Here is a 19,077-nt window from a genome sequence, read left to right as displayed (position 1 = left end):
TATAAACTTTGTGCTAAAGTCCAGTGTACACAGCTACCTTGGAATAGTAACTTTCTAATGAATTGCTAGAAAGTTTCCAATTACTCCAATCTGGGCGGTTAAAAATAATGTTTCCATCTTTAATGATAAAAATTGAAAATTATTATATAAAAAACATTGGAACAAGTGATGTATTTTCAATTAACTTAAGTGATGAGATTTTCTTTTAGCAGGTGATCTTAGAACTTATTTAGAATTGTAGAGTTGTAGAATCACTCAGGTTGGAAAAGACCTCAAAGATCATCAGGTTCAACCACAGCCTAACCGTAGTACCCTAACTCTAACAGCCCTCTGCTAAATCATATCTCTGAGCACCACATCCAAACGGTCCTTAACACATCTAGGGATGGTGACTCAACCACCACCCTGGGGAGCCTATTCCAGTATTTAACTATCCTTTATGTAAAGTAGTATTGCCTAAGATAGGCATCTTCATAGGTTAGTTTTCTTGGCACTTAATAAATTCCTAGAGACCTTACAGTGCTGTTGTATGTAACCAATTGAAAGCTGGTTTTGTGCACTTTTAGATATGAAGTAACTTTTTAATACAGCTTTATTGTTTATAGAAAAACAATGTTTTTATTTATTCTTTCTGTGATCTTTTAACAGAAAAAATATATATTTTGTTATAAGGAATAAGTGTCAGAAAGTAACAGGAAGAAATTATGGAAGCAGAATTAGTGGAATGATAGTTAATATATGTAGTTTATTTTCGGAAGCAACGTTTTTAATATTTGAAAGTGCTTTGAAAGACTGTTTGATTTCTTGGGGACTTGTGTCATCAATGAAATTTCATAAAGTCTTGATAATGAGAATTGCAGAATTTCCAGTTTTATTTTAAAACTTGATAGTTAAATCTCAGCTTTAAACAGAGATCAAAAAAGATGTATTTCTTTGGATTTATGAGAAGGAAAAAAGCAGGGAAAATGCTTTGTGGATAAATTATTTTGCTACACTCTCACTTCTCTGTGCTGTCAGTGGCTTGTGGATGATGTGTTTGTATGTCAGTTTAGAATACTGAAGATTTGTGTTTTGTAGAAAAATGAGCTTTTCATAGGAACTGGATTTGAGTTTCAACTTGCTTGAGTCTACTTGTGGAGTTTCATGTAGCCTTCTGTCTTGTAAACTTCCTTCAGCTGCCTCCTGTTGGACAAGAGATGCTCTTTCTTTAGACACTGTATACCTGGGTTAGGTGCTGGAATGTCTGTGGAGCTCAGAGTCTCAGAGCATGGTGTCTGTGGTGTGGGTCTCTCAGTGTGGAGTGAGGCCCAAAGTAAGTGCATGTCCCTGTTGGTGAGTGGAAGGATGTTTCATCGTAACCCTTTCCCCTCAGTCTTTACACAAGAAATATCACTGCTGTCAGTGTTCTGCTGTTCCCTCTCCTTTGGCTCAATGCAATGGCCAAGAGTTGCACCATGGGAACTCTGAGTTGGAAAGACTTCTCTGAAAGAATGGTCAAGCATTGGAACACAATGCCCAGAGAAGTAGTTAGAGCCTGTTTCCCTAGAGGTGTTCAAGAAACATGTAGGTGTAATACTTATGAACATGATTTTGTGGACACGGTGGATATGAGTTGGTGGGAATTAGACTTGATGGTCTTAGAGGTCTTTTCCAACATTAATTATGCTATGGTTCTATACTTTATACATACACTATTGCTATTGCAGTTGTAAGAAAATTGTAAGAAAAAGAGGCCTTGAAGGAGTTTGTCTTCTGCATTGCTGATTAACTCAACTGAATTTTGATAGATAGTGGAGTCCTTTTAGTCTTGAATTGTACACAGAGGCATTTAAATCACACTGGAATTGTCTGAAACTGGATGTGATGGGAGATATTTTTTCATTGAAAGTTAATACTATTGAAAAACAAGCAAATCATAGCCTGGAATTTCAGTAGGAAATTTGGCAGGCAGAGGATACTCCAGTAAGATAGATGCAGAGATCTGTTTAGTTGAGAAAATTTGAAATCTTATCTACTGGTCCAATCAAACTATACAAAAACCTCACCTTAGGTGAGCACTTCTGTGCGTGTAGATACCCTTTGTGGTCTTAAGGAGATTTTTTCTGGGCTGAAAGCACCTTCAGACTTTGTCATTGGTGCATTCTATGTGAACAGTTACACATATTAAACTTCATGCAAATTTATTAGGACCCACTGAATACTAGAGATTTTGACTTGCCTATCTGTTCTTTAAATTTCCTAGGATTACTCAAAGGATTGTATAGAAGACATGGAGACTACTGACTGTATTGCTATGTATGTAGTTACTATACTGTGTCGTAAAAGCAGTGTGTAAGCTATCAGTTTGGTAGAGAATTGCGTGTAGGTGTCCATCCAGCTAGAACTGAAAGGATTGTGATATGTCTTCTGCAAAGAACTGAAATATGCTTGCTTACTTAAGGTGAGCTGCATTCTTAGTATAATATCAAATGAAATATCAAATTGATTCAGCACAGCCATCTGAAACCAGTTCAACAGAATTTAATTTTCCCTGTGTGTGGAAATTAATATCTCATACCTGAGACTAGGTGAAGTTTGAATTTCAGTTTTCACACTCAGATCCTCCTTTAGTGCCTTAAATTATATTGTAAATTTTTCAAAGCTGTGTTAGAAAGATGAAGACAACATAATATGGATTTGTCTGGAGTGAAGCTCTGATGGTCCATGCTTTATTTTGCATTCTCAGTAAAGATCTTTCTTGAATCCAAAATCACTTGTTACAAACAACCCCCCAAGTCCATTATTTATTTATTTATTTATTTATTGTCTTGCATTATTGGGATTAAATTCATTTTTAGGACAGGAAATTCTTCATCTAACTTTTCAACTTTATAATTTTATATTGTGTAGATTTTGTTATTAATTAAAAAAAATCATCTGATGGTTACTGTGTAATTGTAAAAGCTTCAGCTTCTTGGCAGGAGTAAATATGGAAGGTTTGTCAAAGTTCAGTGTTTATTAAAATTGATTTTGTAAAAATCCTTTATTCAGCTTTTAACTTGGATAGACAATAGGCTATTGTTGTCAAGAACTGAATACTGTGAACTTTATTTGCAAATCTGTGACTTTCTAAGTTTTTACAATTAAGAAGGAAGAAAAAAAACCTGCATTCACAACACCTCACAAAATACAAGTAAATCAAATGTTGCCTTTGATTTTGAACAAATCAAAGACATAACCAATATAACTCCAGAAAGAGCATATTTCTTGCTTTCATAGCAGAGGTAAAAGAAAACTTTGTGATATATAGCAGCGGTTTTGTGGCTGTAATCATTTCCCCTTTAACTTACAAATTCTCTTCAAGCATGTGAAATTATAATGCACGTAGATCAATACTCTGGAGTTCTTTGGGCTGGATTGATTTCTTTCTCATGAGATTTACATTCCACTTGTTATCAAAAAACACTTTGTCCCCATGAAAATGGTGCCATTGAATGGCATTTCCATATGAAGTGAAGGGGATATCAAATGCTCGGATTAATTTGGGCTCTAAGATGGCCTGTACGCTTTCAATTAATCTGCGACGCATTTGTTATGCAGAAGCATGGGAAAATGCTGATCTTTAAAGAGTGACATGACCACTGTGTTGCTTTTGGCCTGATTACTGAAGCTACCTGTTGAGTACAATAATTACAGTATGTTTTCTTTGCAGAACTAGTTTCTGCTACTTAAAACCTAATAAGGAAAAGCTGACCCTTTCAGACAATGCAGAGCTTTTATATTATCTTTCCATTATGATGAAAATGCTGTTTTGTGAAAGATGCTGGCAGTTAAGCTTGTAGGATAAAAGTAATTAAAAAGGGAAAAAGAAGTCCTTATTATTAGAACTACAGAGTCAGTTGAGGCTTGCTTTAGCTTTTGACTTGGTGGGATGCTCTGTATTTGCAAAAAGTTAAGGGTTCTTATTTAACAATTACTGCATGTTTTTGAGTGCAGCATCAGCAATGTTTAAGATGAATATGGTAATTCCTTCAAATAAAAAAAAAAGTTTTTTATAAAACCATATAATACTTAAAAGTTTTTATTTATTAGTACATCTGTTCATAAATACATTATATTGATGGAAGCATCACATCTTATAACTAACATTTTTTAAAGAAAAAGTTCTTAGTGCAGTTTAATTTCCTAGAGAAATGCATTTGAAATAAATGTTTAAATCAATAGAGATGTGTTATTCTTTTATTATAATCACTGAGTTCATAGTGTAAGGTGTTTACATGAAAGATTCCAGGAAAATCAGAGGTGTCTTGATGGTGATATCCCTTGCATTGTTTTTATGGCTTTTAATTTCAGAGAATAACATTCCAATGCATCTCCTCATGTTTGTTTCACAGAAGTGTAGATGGGACAAAAATCCCACAGAAGGGTCAATATTCTTGCACAAGAATTGTTTCCATATTGTAGAATATTACAGAACAAATTAAGTATGTGCTGAGTTTGGATAGATAACTTGAGTTTCAAAAATACCAAGGAGACTTTATTGTTCCTTAAAATTTGGGTAAATGTTAATTGGTTTGTATTTGAGGCCAACATCCCTCTCTCAATCTTCCTGTGATATAACAATGGTTACTGATAAGACTGTAACTTAGAAATATTAAATAGTTTTGACTTGTAAGTTAGTAAAACCCACCTGAACCATTACAGTATTGCTTTGGGTATGACCTCATCTCATCCGAGATTTTCTTGTGTATGGATTAGCTTTGTGCCAGTCCTTTCTATGAATGGTGTCACAGTTGTTTCACAGTCGGATACTAGAGCAGTTTTACTAAGTTTATATCTGAGGTGTTACAGTGTTCTGTTGTTCCAGTTTATGCTACAAGTGTAAGTGTAGCCTGAGCCTTGCAACTATGTTCACAATTCTAATGAGGGATGAATCTGTCTGAAAGATGGTCCACTTTTTATTCTGTATTTGCTTACAACTGGATCAGTTTGATGGTCTGTATTTACCCACACAGTTATATAAAGACTTGTGTCTACTCAGGGGAAGGGGCAAGAATGCACAACTTTATTATTGAAAGAAGATGGCGTTATCCATTTCAGCAGGACAGGTTCACAGCCATCAAACTGTCTGTGGAACTGTGGTGTGTAGAAGGCAGTGCTACTCGCTCTGATGAAAAGACTTAAGACTCCTAAGTATTTGCCTTTAGGATTCCATGTTTGGAAAACAAAGATCACCTACAGCTAATTTATAGTTTTAAAATCAAATTTGTTTTTCTTTTCAGTTGTTCTGATTGGCTCATTAACATTTGCAGAAGAAAGAAAGAGCTGAAGGCTCGCACGGTGTGGCTTGGGTGCCCTGAAAAGTGTGAAGAAAAATACCCTAAAAATGCCATTAAGAATCAAAAATACAACATCTTTACCTTTATACCTGGGGTAAGGCTGCTGGTTTTCTGATATGGGACTGGCTGTATGTTCTGTGGTATTTTTGTTTGTTCTCCAGAAAGATAATTTTATGTGCCCAGATTTTTTGTTTTTTTCTACATTTATTTCAGTGTCTTTAAGCACAGCTGTGACTGAAAATAAGGCTACTTTTTCTTACTTGTTACATTTTTGAAGGCATATTTATCTGAGAAATGTTTGCATAAGTTGAGTCGTTGGAACTCAGTGAAGCATTACTAACTTGAGATGCATTTCCATGCACTTTTCTGTAAATGATTAGAAATTTAGAATCTCATACTTGAAAGAGAATCATTCCTAAACAATCAAATACGAAAATACCAGAAAACACTAACTTGAGATACAACCAGTTGAACATCAGTGTACTAATACAGGTACTTTCCTGTACTCACTGCTTTTGAAAGCATGCTAAACGGTTCACTCTGAAATGTAGAATGCCTCATTAGGAACAAACTTTTTATATGAAGTAAGCCTTGGTTGATAGTACTTTTTAGAGTTGTATTTCTTATTGGTGTTGTAAGAATAATGAAGTCTGGGTTTTGATTGTAATCCTTCAGACAGTACTTCTGTCATGGAGTGAATGCGGAATTATTGCTTTTTGCATTTATTTTTTTTTTCGGAAGAAGCTATGTGGTATTTAAATAGCGAGCTTCTTTTTTTGTTGATTTCCAGTGTTTGCAACTTACGTGAACATGAAATGCTTGGTTCATACTCTCAAAAAATTAGTTACTATAATGAAATGTGGCAATAGGGAAGAGAACTGAAGAAGCATCAGCATGTGACCTGTTGTATTCAAATGTGGAAAACATTCAGAAAACATTATTTGTCCTAAATTTTTTATTTCAGTGATCATTCAAATGTATGAGTGTTGATTCTGTTCCTTAGGCCCAGTGACTGGCAGATGCTTTCTAATACATTTCTGTATTAAAAAAAAAAAAAAAAAGAGAGAGAGAGACAAATGGCTTTGTAATTGAGACTGATCTCCTGTCAAATAAATAAAATGTCACTTATCATAGGCAGATTAAATATTCTCATTTCTGTTGAATCAAGTAAATGTTTCCCTCCCAAGTTTAAATTATTAAACTCAGCAAAATTGGTTAAGGTGCATATGCTTTCCTAAAGGTCACAAAATTCATTAAGCATATAATAAGCCATTGATTATTGTGCCTAGAAATTTTCAGTGTGTATTATAAATCCTAAACTAGATTCATGTTTCCTGTAAGGATCAGCCATATCTTGCAGTTCTCTGTTAGGAGGGACCACTTCTGATAATCTTAATTTAGCTGTATAGACAAAATCACATATTTTGTATTATTTGAAATTTGGTAGAAACGAAGTAGAGTCCAAAGTTCAATAGTAGGTGAAAATACAAAGCTTTTGAATTTTAATTCTGGACACATATTAGCAGTCTTCATTGATTGGAAGTACTCTTTAGATAACTGTTCTGTTCTACAACAAGTGATTCTTAGACAGCATAGTTGCACTGGTTTCAAATCCATCAATGTAACTAAATGTTGGCCTGAAATATGTCTTTGGCTTAGACGTGTTTTTTAACAGTGCAACTTACAATAGCTAGTTTTCAGCAATTTTTATATCAAAGTACAGGCCTAAGGTAGTGTTCAGATAAACAGGATACTACTGGGTGTTAGAGTTCTAATGTTTTCAAATTTAGGTCTAATTTCCTTGCATTTATATATCAAAAAAAAAAAAAAAAGAAAGCAAAAAACAACAATAGAAACAAAACTGAAACAGCCTGCTTCTAATAGTATCTGCTGTTTTTTTTTCTATTTTCTCAGTCTTGATATCTGTTCAGGAATTCTGTATAAATTCTCCTAATACCTTAAGCGTCCATAGTTTCCTTAACCAGAACAGAGTGCTTAAGTTTGTATTGAGAGACCTGTCACTGATCTACAAAATTCTAAGAAGTTGTAGGGAAGTGCTTTTCAACCTCTGCCTGCAGATCTCAACCCAGTCTGCAGGATGGATGTACTTGGAGGTCCTACACTCCCAGAGTGTACTTTTTTCTTTGACCAAATATATCAGGTCTTTTTAAACAGGGAAAAAAAAAAAAAAAAAAGAAAAAAAAGAAAAAAAAGAAAAAAGATAAGAAAGGAGTAGATAAGCTACGTCACTATTGTGATGAGATGGAAGATAGTGCTGATAGTTACTTTCATTTTGGAAGAGTGCTCCAATGTTTCTTACAAATTCAAATTTGACTTTTTGACTTTACATTTTTATCCCTTCCAATCTTGAAAAGGTCTTCTGGTTTGAGGTTGTTTAGGTAGTCTTTTAACGGAACAGTAGCAATATATTGCTCTTGCAAGATGCTGACTGTTAAGGTGCTGGTACTTCGTGCACCTTAAAATTAACTCTTGGGAATTTTTTTCTCCCAGGGCTTTGTTTTTTCTATAATTAACTGATAATATTGATGAGAGCAAAATATATATATGAACATATTATATATATATATTATAATGAATATATATAATATATAAATATTATCAGTTAATATATATATATATAGTATATGAAGTATATATATCATATAATATATATATATGAAGTAACTTTGATTGTCATGCAGAAGTCGTTGCATTGCACCCTTTTTAAATATGGCATTTGAGCTGTTTTGAATGCTTCAGCTTTGAAACAATTGATTACTTTCAGGTGGTGCAGTCTCAATTTTACAATTGCATTTCCTGTTCGGTAGCCTCTTCTGGGTGTTCTGCAGGAGGTACCATGTTATACCTCACCTACTAAAGAAGCATGTGGAGTCTTTAGAGATCCAAAATTCTTTTAAAATGAATAATGTTCTTGGTATTGTAATTACAATGAAAGCAATACTGAGAAATACATTCTTGCATAAACAGTGCTTTTAGCCATCAAGGGAGCATCTTCATCTGTCATTCTTTCCAAATGCAGAGCAACTTCCTGAATGATAAGGATACTTTATTGTTATCATTTAAAACTTAAACAATTATTTTGCCATTTAGACCAAATTATTAAGATATATCCTCAGTGTCTACACTTACTACAAAATAATCTCTTGAGAAAATCAATGTTCATCATTTCTTCCAGATGAATTAGGAAATCTATGTGTTATATTATTAATTTTGCATAGATTAAACCTTCTAAAACCTTTTACTCTGCTTTTGCAAAGAGCTTGCCTTGCTATGGAAGCTGAAAAGTATTTCCTTGTTCTGAGATTTCCATTTGATAACCTTTTGGAAAAGGAGCAGTATTGTTCTTCATTCTGGATAATGGTCCTCATTGCCTGGATCTTCTTTTCTGTGGTGTTTGCTTTATCTTACTAAATAAGTTTATTCTTAAAGATGGAGTAGTTCTGCTGTTTTCAAGAATAGTGAGAAACTTTGAACAAATGAGTTGGAGCTGATAATACTTTGTAAGGTGAGGCTCTTCAGAAAGAGAACATATGGTTTGTGGGTCTTCATTGTTCAAGAAGAGAAGCTTCATTGTTCTGAGGGAATGTAGCAAACAAAAGTAATGAGGAGTTTTTAGGCTTAGCAATTAAAAGTTAAATTAATCTAAAGAATGAAAATTGAGGTGCTCACAAACCTTTGCTTTTGTATTGCCACTATAGGGGGAAAAATCAGAAAGTTATCTTGCTTTTATGTCTTCGTAAACAGAACGGATGTGAATTATTGCAAGATGCTTTTGTTTTATTTTAAATTCCGTTGCAAATGTTTGCATTGGGATCTTGATAGGTGTTAAATATTTTTAAAGATTTGTTAGATCACATAGTTCATTTTTCAAAATCTAAAAAAATTTAGGAAATTGCTTTTTCAGATTGAGAAGTCATTGAGATAAAAAGAAGTTTTCTCAACAAAAAGAAGCTATGTAACAATAAAGGAATACTATTGTACTGTAGAATACACTATATATGCTACTACAGTACTGTGTTTTATGATAGTATCTACTGTCATGATAAAGTGATAAAGTGATTTTATGTATATTACATGTATTATTTATATGCATTTAAAAATTGTTATTTACCTGTTTTGTTTTGTTTTTTTCATTTTAGGTTTTATATGAACAGTTCAAGTTTTTCCTGAATCTCTATTTTCTTGTTGTGTCCTGCTCACAGTTTGTACCAGCACTGAAAATAGGCTACCTGTATACATACTGGGCTCCTCTGGTAAACAAAAATGCTTTTAACTACACTTTAAACTTCAACTGAAAAGGGATTTTTTAATGTATAAAAAAATCCCATAAATTTGCATCAGATAAGCTTCTTTGAATAAGTATGGAACAAAGAAAATGTTTTAAGTGAAATTGCAGTGGGTATTGCAGGCGGAGTTGTTTGATAATGCTTCTTGTTAAGTGTCTAGTCTGAGTCTGTAATTCTTCTTTCCAGCAGTTGGTCACCTGAGAGATTAGAGAAAAAGGAGATAAATCGAAAAAAACCAAACCTCAGAACTTTAGCTATTAGAGATCCTTATTTTGAAGTTTCATTTCTTTTTTTGTGTTGATTTTTTTTTTCCTGGCTATATCAGAACTGAAAGTATATGGTTTTTTGCTTTCCTACTTCAATCATGACATTTTGTTATAAAAATTGATGAAGTTGTCGTTGTTGTTGATTTAAGCCATGGATAAAGCAGAAGGAAAAGCTGTCTTGGAAATAAGTAGCTCATTAAACATGCTTTTCCTGGTCAATTGCACTTCCAGTTGCACTGGTTTCCTTATGATATGCCTTTCTATTATTGAGCCCTCTGCAGTATTTTCTTGGGGAACTGTTCAAATCAGTTGCCTCTGACTGTTATCCTGAGGTTTGGAACTTGTGTTCTGTTCAAAGGAGAGACCCTTTTAGTGGTCTGCCAACTATATTATTGTGATTTGTGATTCTTGTCTTATTTGTATGAGGATCATTAATTCTTTTTATCTTCCCAAGAGCCCCCACTTTCCCCCTTTTTTAAAAAACAAATCAGGAAAAACAAATGTTTCTTATTCTTATTCCAAATTCATTTTAAGAAGTAGGGTTTTTTTTTGTTTGTTTGTTTTTTTTTAAAGGTGCTTATTCTCAGAGGGATTTGAGAACAGTGACATTCTGACTGCTTGAGTAAAGGTCATTCTTAACAAGTCAATGTAGTAAATATTCTGGATTGATTTCGTTGTTTAAATTGTTGCAACATGTGTCCATTTAAGTACTGATCAAGAAGAGGCTGTCTGGAGATAGTGGTGGGAAGAATCTCCTGGACAATTTTTGCTACAACAACAAAAAAAAGCAATTCAAAGACAGGAAGATTGTTCAATAGTGGGAGGTTGTAAGGAAGTATTTATGAAGGTCTTTCTTTATGACCCAGTAAGAAAAGACAGAAGTTAACCTTGTCTGGAAGTTGATCTCCACAGTGAAATGCTAAGTAGTGATCTGTATGTTAGTGGGGCGGTAAACCAAATAAATAAAAAAAAACACTTAGCATGACATCCTATCTTATCTCTGTCAAAGAGTAAGCAATTCCCCCAAACTTCATATTACAGATAATCTGTTAATAATATAAATGGTTGGCTCTATATAGACCAATAAGTCTTATTAAAGGATATTTTGAATATCATTTCCAGTTTTCCCATCCAGCAACATGATCTCAGCTTGTGCTAGTAGTACACCTATTTGGTAGAAATTTCTGAGGAAAGTTCAGAAGAGTAGCTATAGCTTAGTTTTCATTTGTTTTGTCATTAAAGTGTCTGAGGAAATTGAACATAGACAAGATTACAAAAATTCAAGAGAACACTTTTAGAAGTAGAGCAGCATGTCAGCCCATTCAGAGTGTAGTTGACCGGTTTTATACTTCCCTATTTTTCAGACTTTAAAATGGAGTTCCGAGACAGGACTGTCTGAACCTTCTGCTAACTTAAAGGGCTAAATGAAGATCTGAAAATTGATTTTGAATAGTATTAGCATGACTAGGGGATTTGATTGTGCCCTAGGAATGAGTAAGAGCTTGTTTTACAAAGGCAGTTTCCTCCACCTGGTTCTAAATTGATTGTTGCAGCTAGTGCAAACATGAACAAACAGGAAGTGTGTAATCATAAGCTTGCAATAGATGAAGCCTTGGAATGTTGGTCTGGAATTGGAAAACAACCTTGCTGTTGAAAGGAAAAATCATAGTCAGGACTGTTTTAGGAAAACTCTACATCTTCGTCTCTCTCTACTGAGAGGGTAGAGGAAGACTGGCAAGCTGCAAGAAAGTAATCTAATGGTTTAATGCTTCCTGTATAGAAGGGGAATATTGTTGGATTTCTCAAGCTACACAAATTCTACATAAATAAAGACTTATCTGTTGGAGGATTTGTGAATATCTAAACCTGTTGTAGTGGTCTTACTTGTATGAGAGTAACGAGTAATGAGAGTAAGATCCCTTTACTGTTGGAGAAGAAACAGAAAATGGAGAGAAGAAACTCTGTGTTTATCCCTGTGCAGTTTTATATTCTTAACTGCCTATAGAATTCTGTATTTCTGCTGCAGTGGCACCATCCTGTGAAAAATTCAGCAGAAATATTTAGGTACTTAACTTTTCAGGAAAAAAAAAACAAGCTTTTTACCCTTGTTAGTATTTGTGACATGTTGGTAAATTAGAACATGAACTTATAATATTTACTTTCTTAATTTGCATAGGACTCCTGTTTTTTCTGTTCTAAACCCATGAAAATTCTGAGTTGTATCTTTTTATCTCTAACAGGGATTTGTTTTGACGGTCACAGTGGTACGGGAAGCTGTTGATGAGTATCGACGTTACAAGAGAGACAAGGAAATGAACTCACAGTTATATAGCAAGCTGACAGTACGAGGTTAGCAAAACCGCTTGTACAAATCCTTAAAATGTTTAATTTTTTTCTCAAACATTTTTAGCCCAAAAATATCTGATAGAATCAAACTATACTATTCAAAATGAAACTGAGACAGAACTAAAATGTCTGATTCACTCAAAATGAAAACTGTTAGATTAAGAAGTACTGTAAATCTTTTACTACTTACTAATGAAATGTGCATGCATATATTCAATGTATTTTTGAAGCATCGTACTGTTTAGCACTTTAACTTCAAACTGCAGTAGTTCTCTGAAATTGATAATGAACAGTAACTCAGTAGCACTGTCAGCTCTATGAAATATGGAATCAGTAACTAAGAAATGTAGTCTAATCAATATTTTGAGACTTTGAGTCTTGGTATATGCATTTGTTTTTAAGAAAAGGTTGTTGCATTGAAAGTCTGCTTATGTATCAAATATTGCTTTCAGTTTTTGCATATCATTTGAAATGATGTGAACATATAATAGGAAAGGAAAGCGTTAATATCTGAAGTTTTCTTTCTAGAAATTAGTTAAAGGAGAAGTCACAGTTATGACTTATGTCTTCTGTATGTTCTCCTGGGCTCAGTACTGGGACTAAAATTGATTAATATCAGTGATGCTGATGTGGGGCTCAAGTGCCCCCTCAATAGATTTGCAGATGGCATTGAGTTAGGTCAGAGTATTGATCAGCTTAATGGTATAAATGCTCTACAGAGGGATCTGTATTGGTGGGCTACATCCAGTTGTGTGGCATTTATTGAGGTGTCAGGTGCTGCACTTGTCATGTCAACCCTATACTTTGGAATAGGCAGGTGAAATTATAGAATTGTTTGAGTTAGACCTTTGAAGGTCTTCTAGTCCAAATCCCTTGTGATGAATAAGGATATCTACATCTAGATTGGGTTGCTCACAGTCTGGTGCAGCCTGAGACTAAATCTTTCCATGGACAGGGAAGAGTCTTTCTTGTGACTCCCCTTTAGATACTGAAATGGACCTGGACAGGCTTGATAGGCGGACCCATGCTGACCTCATGGAGTTCAACAAGGTCACGTGCAGGGTCCCACACCTGGGTCAGGGCAATCCCAAGCACAGATACAGGTTGGATGTAAAATGGCTTGAGAGTAGCCTTGAGGAGGTGGTGTCAGTAGATGAAAGATTCAACACAGGTGGGCAATCACAGAATCGTAGGGGTTGGAAGGGACCTCCAGAGATCAAGTCCAACCCCCCAATGTGCACTTGCAACCCAGAAGGAAAATCATATCCTGAGCTGCGTCAAGAGAAGCGTGACCAGCAGGTTGAGGGAGGTGATTCTGGACACAGTACTCTAGGTGAGATGTCACCAGTGCAGAATAGGGGTCAGGATCACATCACTTGACCTGCTAGTTACACTTCTTTTTGTGCAACCCAGGATGTGAAATGTAAATTATTCTTTAAAAATATTAAATATATAAACACAAAAATAATACAAAGAATTTATGAAGAGTTATTTTTTATCGGCCTGGAGTAGTCTACTTGCAGAGAGGAAATCTAGGAATTGATACAGACCATAAAAGAAATTGAAAGAGACTGTAAAAGAAAATCTGCTTCTTACAAAATAATCTTACAGACTGAAACATGTTCATTACAGAATGTTTTTATGAAAATAGGCAGCAAAAGAAAATTTACTTTTCAAACATTTTATTGAAATATTATTTGGTATACACATTTTTTTTTTTTGTTTACCACTCAGAAGGAGATGTTTACTTTGATGACAGTCTCCAAACACTTCATTCTCTTAATTCTTCATTCTCCTAAGAAATAGTTCATTTTCAGAATGTCTAAAACCAAAGCTGTAATTAAAGTTATAAACCTGAAGGGAGGTTGTTGTGAGCTGGGGTTCAGCCTCTTCTATTGTGTAACTGGTGATAGGACTAGAGGGAATGGCTTCAAGCTACGCCAGGCTGGACATTAGGAAATATTACTTCTCTGAAAGAGTGGCCACGCACTGAAATGGGCTGCCCAGGGAGGTGGTGGCATCACTGATCCTGGAGGTGTTAAAGGAATGTTTGGACATTGTGTTGAGGGACATGGTTTAGTGAGAACTGTTGGTGATTGGTAGATGTTTGGACTGGATGATCTTGTAGGTCTTTTGCAGCCTTGGTGATTCTGTGGTTTGGTTGGCTTTGTGGGCTGCAAGGTCCCCAAGTTCTTTACAGCAGGGCTGTACTCAATTGTTATGTCCCCCACCTTACATTGGTGGTGTGGGTTGTCAAGACCCCATGTGCAAGACCTGCACTTGCATTTTCTGGGCCTCATGAGATTCACCTGGGCCACTGCTTAAGCCTAAGTATCTCTGAATGACATCCCATTTCTTTGCTATGTTGACCTTACCACTGGTGTGCTCTTTGGGTACAATCCTAAAACCAGCTCATTGCCCATTGAACGATCCAGCCATCAAATCCATACCTTTCCAGTTAGGAAAGAAGGGTATTCTGGGGGACTGTGTCAGAGGCCTTGGGGGAAGTATGACTATGACTTCTTTTGGACTCATAGTCTTTGATTTTTCATGAAGATCTTTAATAAAATAAAGCATTTCAAGAATGAAGTGACAGTTAAATTCGGTAGCTTATTTTAAATATTAAATATGGACATAGAATTAGAGAAATATTTTTTTCTGTTATGTTGCTTAGCATATTTAATTATTTAGGTTCAGAACTAAGTGCCACATAGAAAAGTGTCAAAATAATGAATAGCCTTTTGTCAAGTCAGAGTAGGGAATAACATTACAAAACCAAATGAAGTAGCTATTACCTTGGGAGGTCATTTTCCTATGGTACTCTAGGAAGTCCCTTAATCTTTTCATGCCAGGGAAAATCCTTAATAGTTTTAAAGCATGAAGATGGTTAATTCTCAAGCAGTTAGATTGTAATAGTGTGTATTTTGCTGAGAGAGTAAATCTGTTCACACTTTCCCAGCATATGTTTCACTGCACTTTTTAGTATATCTTGGTGAATATATTTTGATAGTCTGTGGGAAGAGTAATTTTGCCAGATGTGAGAATCTTAGTAAGAAACTCTCAGAGTAGCTCAGGATAATTTTCCTCACAAAAAGTATGCGTGAGTCTGGTAATGTAACACAAGTTTGTTCTAATTTCTTACTCTTCTGTGATGTGTTAACCTTATCTGTTTGCTGGGTGCCCACAAGACCATTCTCATTCTCCCTCCACAGAAAAACGGGGAGGAAAATATTGGAAAAGAAAAAAAAGCAAAAACCTTGAGATAAGGACATGGAGGTTGCTCAACAAATTAGAGGCAAAACAGACTTCATTTCTTCAACAATAATTTATTGCCAGTTAATAATAAAAAAGAATAATGAGGAAAAAAACCAAACAAACAGATACCATCTTTCTCCCACTCACTTTCTTCCCAGACACAACTCCTGGTCCATAGTGGTTTGCCTTGGTTTCTCCATCCTCTACTCTCTTCCCCTGCTCCAGAATGAGTTCCGTCTTATGGGATACAGTCCTTCTGGAGCTGTTCCAGCATGGCCTTCCCATGGTCTGCAATTCAAGAACTACTCCATCATGGGTCTTTTCCGTGGAGTGTAGTCCTAGAGGAACAAATTACTTCATTGTAACACAGGCCAGAATTTCCCACCAGATAGCGTGTTTCTGGAAGTGCTCCACAGGCTGTGACTTCATTCAGATTATACTGATGTCCTGTTTTGTCCTGACTTCCATGGGATGCATGTGGAGATCTGCTTTGCATGGTGCCCCATAGGCTACAGAGAGACAGTGTGCCCCACTATGGGCCTGTCCTGGGCTGCAGGCAAATTTCTGTGCCTGGTGTACCTCCTGCACTTTTTCTGCACTGACCTTCATGTCTGCAGAGTCTCATGGTTTTGACTCCTCATACAACTGCCACATGGCTCTTTTTTTATCCTTCCTTAAATTTGTTACCACAGATGTACAAGCAGTATCACTCACTGTCTCAGCTTTGACCAGTGATGGGTCCCTTTTGGAGCTGGCTGGAACTGCCTGTGCTTGGCACGAGGCAGCCCTTGGTCTCTTCTCATAGAGCTTACCTATGCATCCCTCTTCTGTTACTCGAATCTTGCCATGTTAGCATCGTTTTAAAAAGTAATTGAAAGGTAAGTAAATGATCAATAGTCACATTAATGATGATGTAACCTACAACTGTGAGGAATAGTAACCAATGTGGAAACTAGCATTCTTTTCTGGAATTTGCATACAGCAGAGAGCAGCGTTGCAACTATTGCTCTTCCCTTCCTTGTCAATCTGAAATAGCTTTATCAGCCTTTAGACATACCACTGTAGAAATCCTCAAATAGTATAGCTGTTTATTAAACTGAGATGGTTGCATTGGTGGCATCTGGCACCATTTTTAATACAGTCTGTTAAGAAATAAATTCTTACAGTTTCTCTTTACAGCTGTAATTTAACCTGCTAAGTGGTTCTACCTTTTTAAACCTGTTATGACATGACACTGAGCATACTGTTGATATGACTTATATATGCTATCCTATTTAACAGTAGTGGTAATGATCTGAAATCCTTAGTTCTGGAGTCTATGGCTAATAGTTATTGGTGTGATATCAAAGCAGTAACTTCTTTAAAACAGAAGTTTTTAGAAATGTTGTTTTTTTTTTTTCTTAAAAAATAAGGATAGTGAACTTTTATCCGCAGATGTGTAGGTTTATTTCAACTTTCAGATTTTGTTTTCAGTGTTGTCATGATTGCATACTTGGTTTATGTTCTGTTTATTTTTTTCTCATTTGTTTTTTTTTTTATAACAGTGGTGTTTGACAGAAGATTCAAGATCTTTGCAATGAACTTTGAGTCCCACATTGTCTGTGGTGTGATAGCTGAGCTATGAATGTTTTGAGGTGTAGCCATTTTTAATAATGAAAGCATTGCTACAGCCCCACTCAGAATTAAGCCTTATGAAAAAATATTTAACGGACATATCAAACAATAAATGAAAAACTTTTGCAGCTCATAATCAATAGGATTTTTCAAAACAGTTCATTCTGAAACTGAAATGAGTTGTTTTGTGGGTTTTTTTTTTTTTTTTTTCCTCAAAACCAACCAACGACAACCATGATCTTCCTGTTTTGATAAATTTAGATGAATATTTTTACAGACTTTGAGGATTTAGGAACTTATCTATGCAAATTAATAAAGGCAAATGCTACATCTCAGATAACTATTTTTTGTCAGTAATTTTCAATATAATTACAAATAATTACAAAATTTTGGTGATACTCTATAAGTGAGGGGAAAAAAAAAGTTAGACTTACTTTTCTAGGCTGCAGGCTAATGGTTTAGAGAAGGAAGGCTTTGTTACTTGTGAGTGAACAAACTTGATACTGATTTAATTAAAAGCCTGAAAATCAGTGCCTCTCTTTAGAGTTGCTTTTCAGTGTGGAACTGTACGTCATACTTCTGCAACATCTTCCTCCCTCCCCCCCCACTGATTTTATGACTTTTGTAGATTTTATAGTCTTTTCTTTGAAATAGATATCTTTCACCTCAAAAACTGGAGAAATTGACGTAGAGAAGTAAATTGCCTTACTCAATTGTATGGCTCAGTAGGAAAATTAAAAGTTAGCAATGTTCAGTACTACCCTTTGCTTAATTGTGCTATTTTCATTTCATCTTTCATAGTCATTTGTAGTTGTTTATTTTAGGCAAATATTTCTTTAGCAAAATAAACTACTGTTTCTTGTATTGTAGTTAATTACTTGTATTAAGATAGTATATGTAGGCTGATTGGTAAGTTAAAATCTTCTTACATGGCATTGCAGTACATTATAACTAGAACTTCGACTACTCAATGGTGTTGCTGTTCAGCTGAGTCATTTTGGGCCTGAGGTACTCCCCAAACATTTAAAAATAAACATTTTATGATCGTGTATTGCTAGTCTAAGGAATAATGGCTTTTAAAGTAATACAAGATCTTGAATTAGTGTTTATTCTTATCAGTGCAAGTCAACTTTTTCATAATATGAATAACTGCTATAATGAGGAGAAAAGAAAGTGTGAAAGCTAGTATGCTTCCTTTAAAATCTGAGCACTGAGAAATCTTGTAGGGAGTTAGAGTAACACAAATAATTTCTTTAACTTTTAAATTCTGTTTACACTGTGCTTGTAAAATGCTACATTGCTGAAGCTTTTATCTCAGTTGACCTTCTTTTAAGTTTCAAATTATTCTCTGTTAATGAACATTCAGTTTGAGTCATTTACACCTGAGTTATCTGTGATTTTAAAATCCAGATTTTTGTCAGAATGCCGCAATAATTATTGTAATGCTGTAGTTAACTAAGATCTGTATTGGAACTTCTTAAAGTAGAACTTCAGCTCTTCTAGTACAGGTCATTCTTATGCTTCTTAAAATGAACTGCATTTAGAAGAACATATTTCTGAATCTAGAGAAATGTTAGGTCATTAGTGCTTGCAGTGTTTCAAACCTACAGATTGTTCCTGGTATTTAGATCATTTGGAACATGCACGTTTTTTAAAGCATTGTATCAATTTAATGTGGTTGATCAGGGAAGCTCTAAGCAACACGAAAACTTAGAACTTAATTTAAAAAAATTAAAAAGAAGCTGGAAGAGAGGAAATGTCAACTATGAAGCATCTCTAGAACTCTAAATTCTCTAAATTAGTGGCTTAAGACTAATCTCAGTTTGCTAAGTAAAACAGAGTTTGAAAGAAGGACTTGAGGACAGCATTTTCGCTGAAAAAATCATCATCACTGTAACTTAATGCAGACTTTCTTTCAGTTCCCCATTATATTGTGTGTACTCTAATTGTGTTGACTGCTGAAGCTAATAT

The 19,077-nt window shown here is 34.9% G+C and overlaps 1 protein-coding gene across 8 annotated transcripts in view; it reads left to right on the top strand.

Annotated features, from left to right (window-relative positions):
• ATP9B (ATPase phospholipid transporting 9B) overlaps positions 1-19,077 on the top strand; it is a 150,682-nt gene that overhangs the window by 13,333 nt on the left and 118,272 nt on the right. For all 8 annotated transcript variants that reach the window (XR_001553320.2, XR_014942688.1, XM_085537711.1 and 5 more), the window contains exons 3-5: positions 5,262-5,412; positions 9,479-9,592; positions 12,132-12,240. Coding sequence is in view for 4 of the 8 variants with exons in the window: in XM_085537711.1 (XP_085393837.1) it covers positions 5,262-5,412; positions 9,479-9,592; positions 12,132-12,240 (374 nt within the window). In the remaining 4 variants the exon portion in view is untranslated. The remainder of the gene's footprint in view (positions 1-5,261; positions 5,413-9,478; positions 9,593-12,131; positions 12,241-19,077) is intronic.

This window comes from Coturnix japonica, chromosome 2, assembly GCF_054131305.1.
Source record: "Coturnix japonica strain WE chromosome 2, WE-NBRP24, whole genome shotgun sequence".
NCBI classification, from domain to species: Eukaryota; Metazoa; Chordata; class Aves; order Galliformes; family Phasianidae; genus Coturnix; species Coturnix japonica.
Note: the sequence above shows the minus strand (reverse complement) of the source record. Positions and strands in the feature narration are given on the sequence as shown.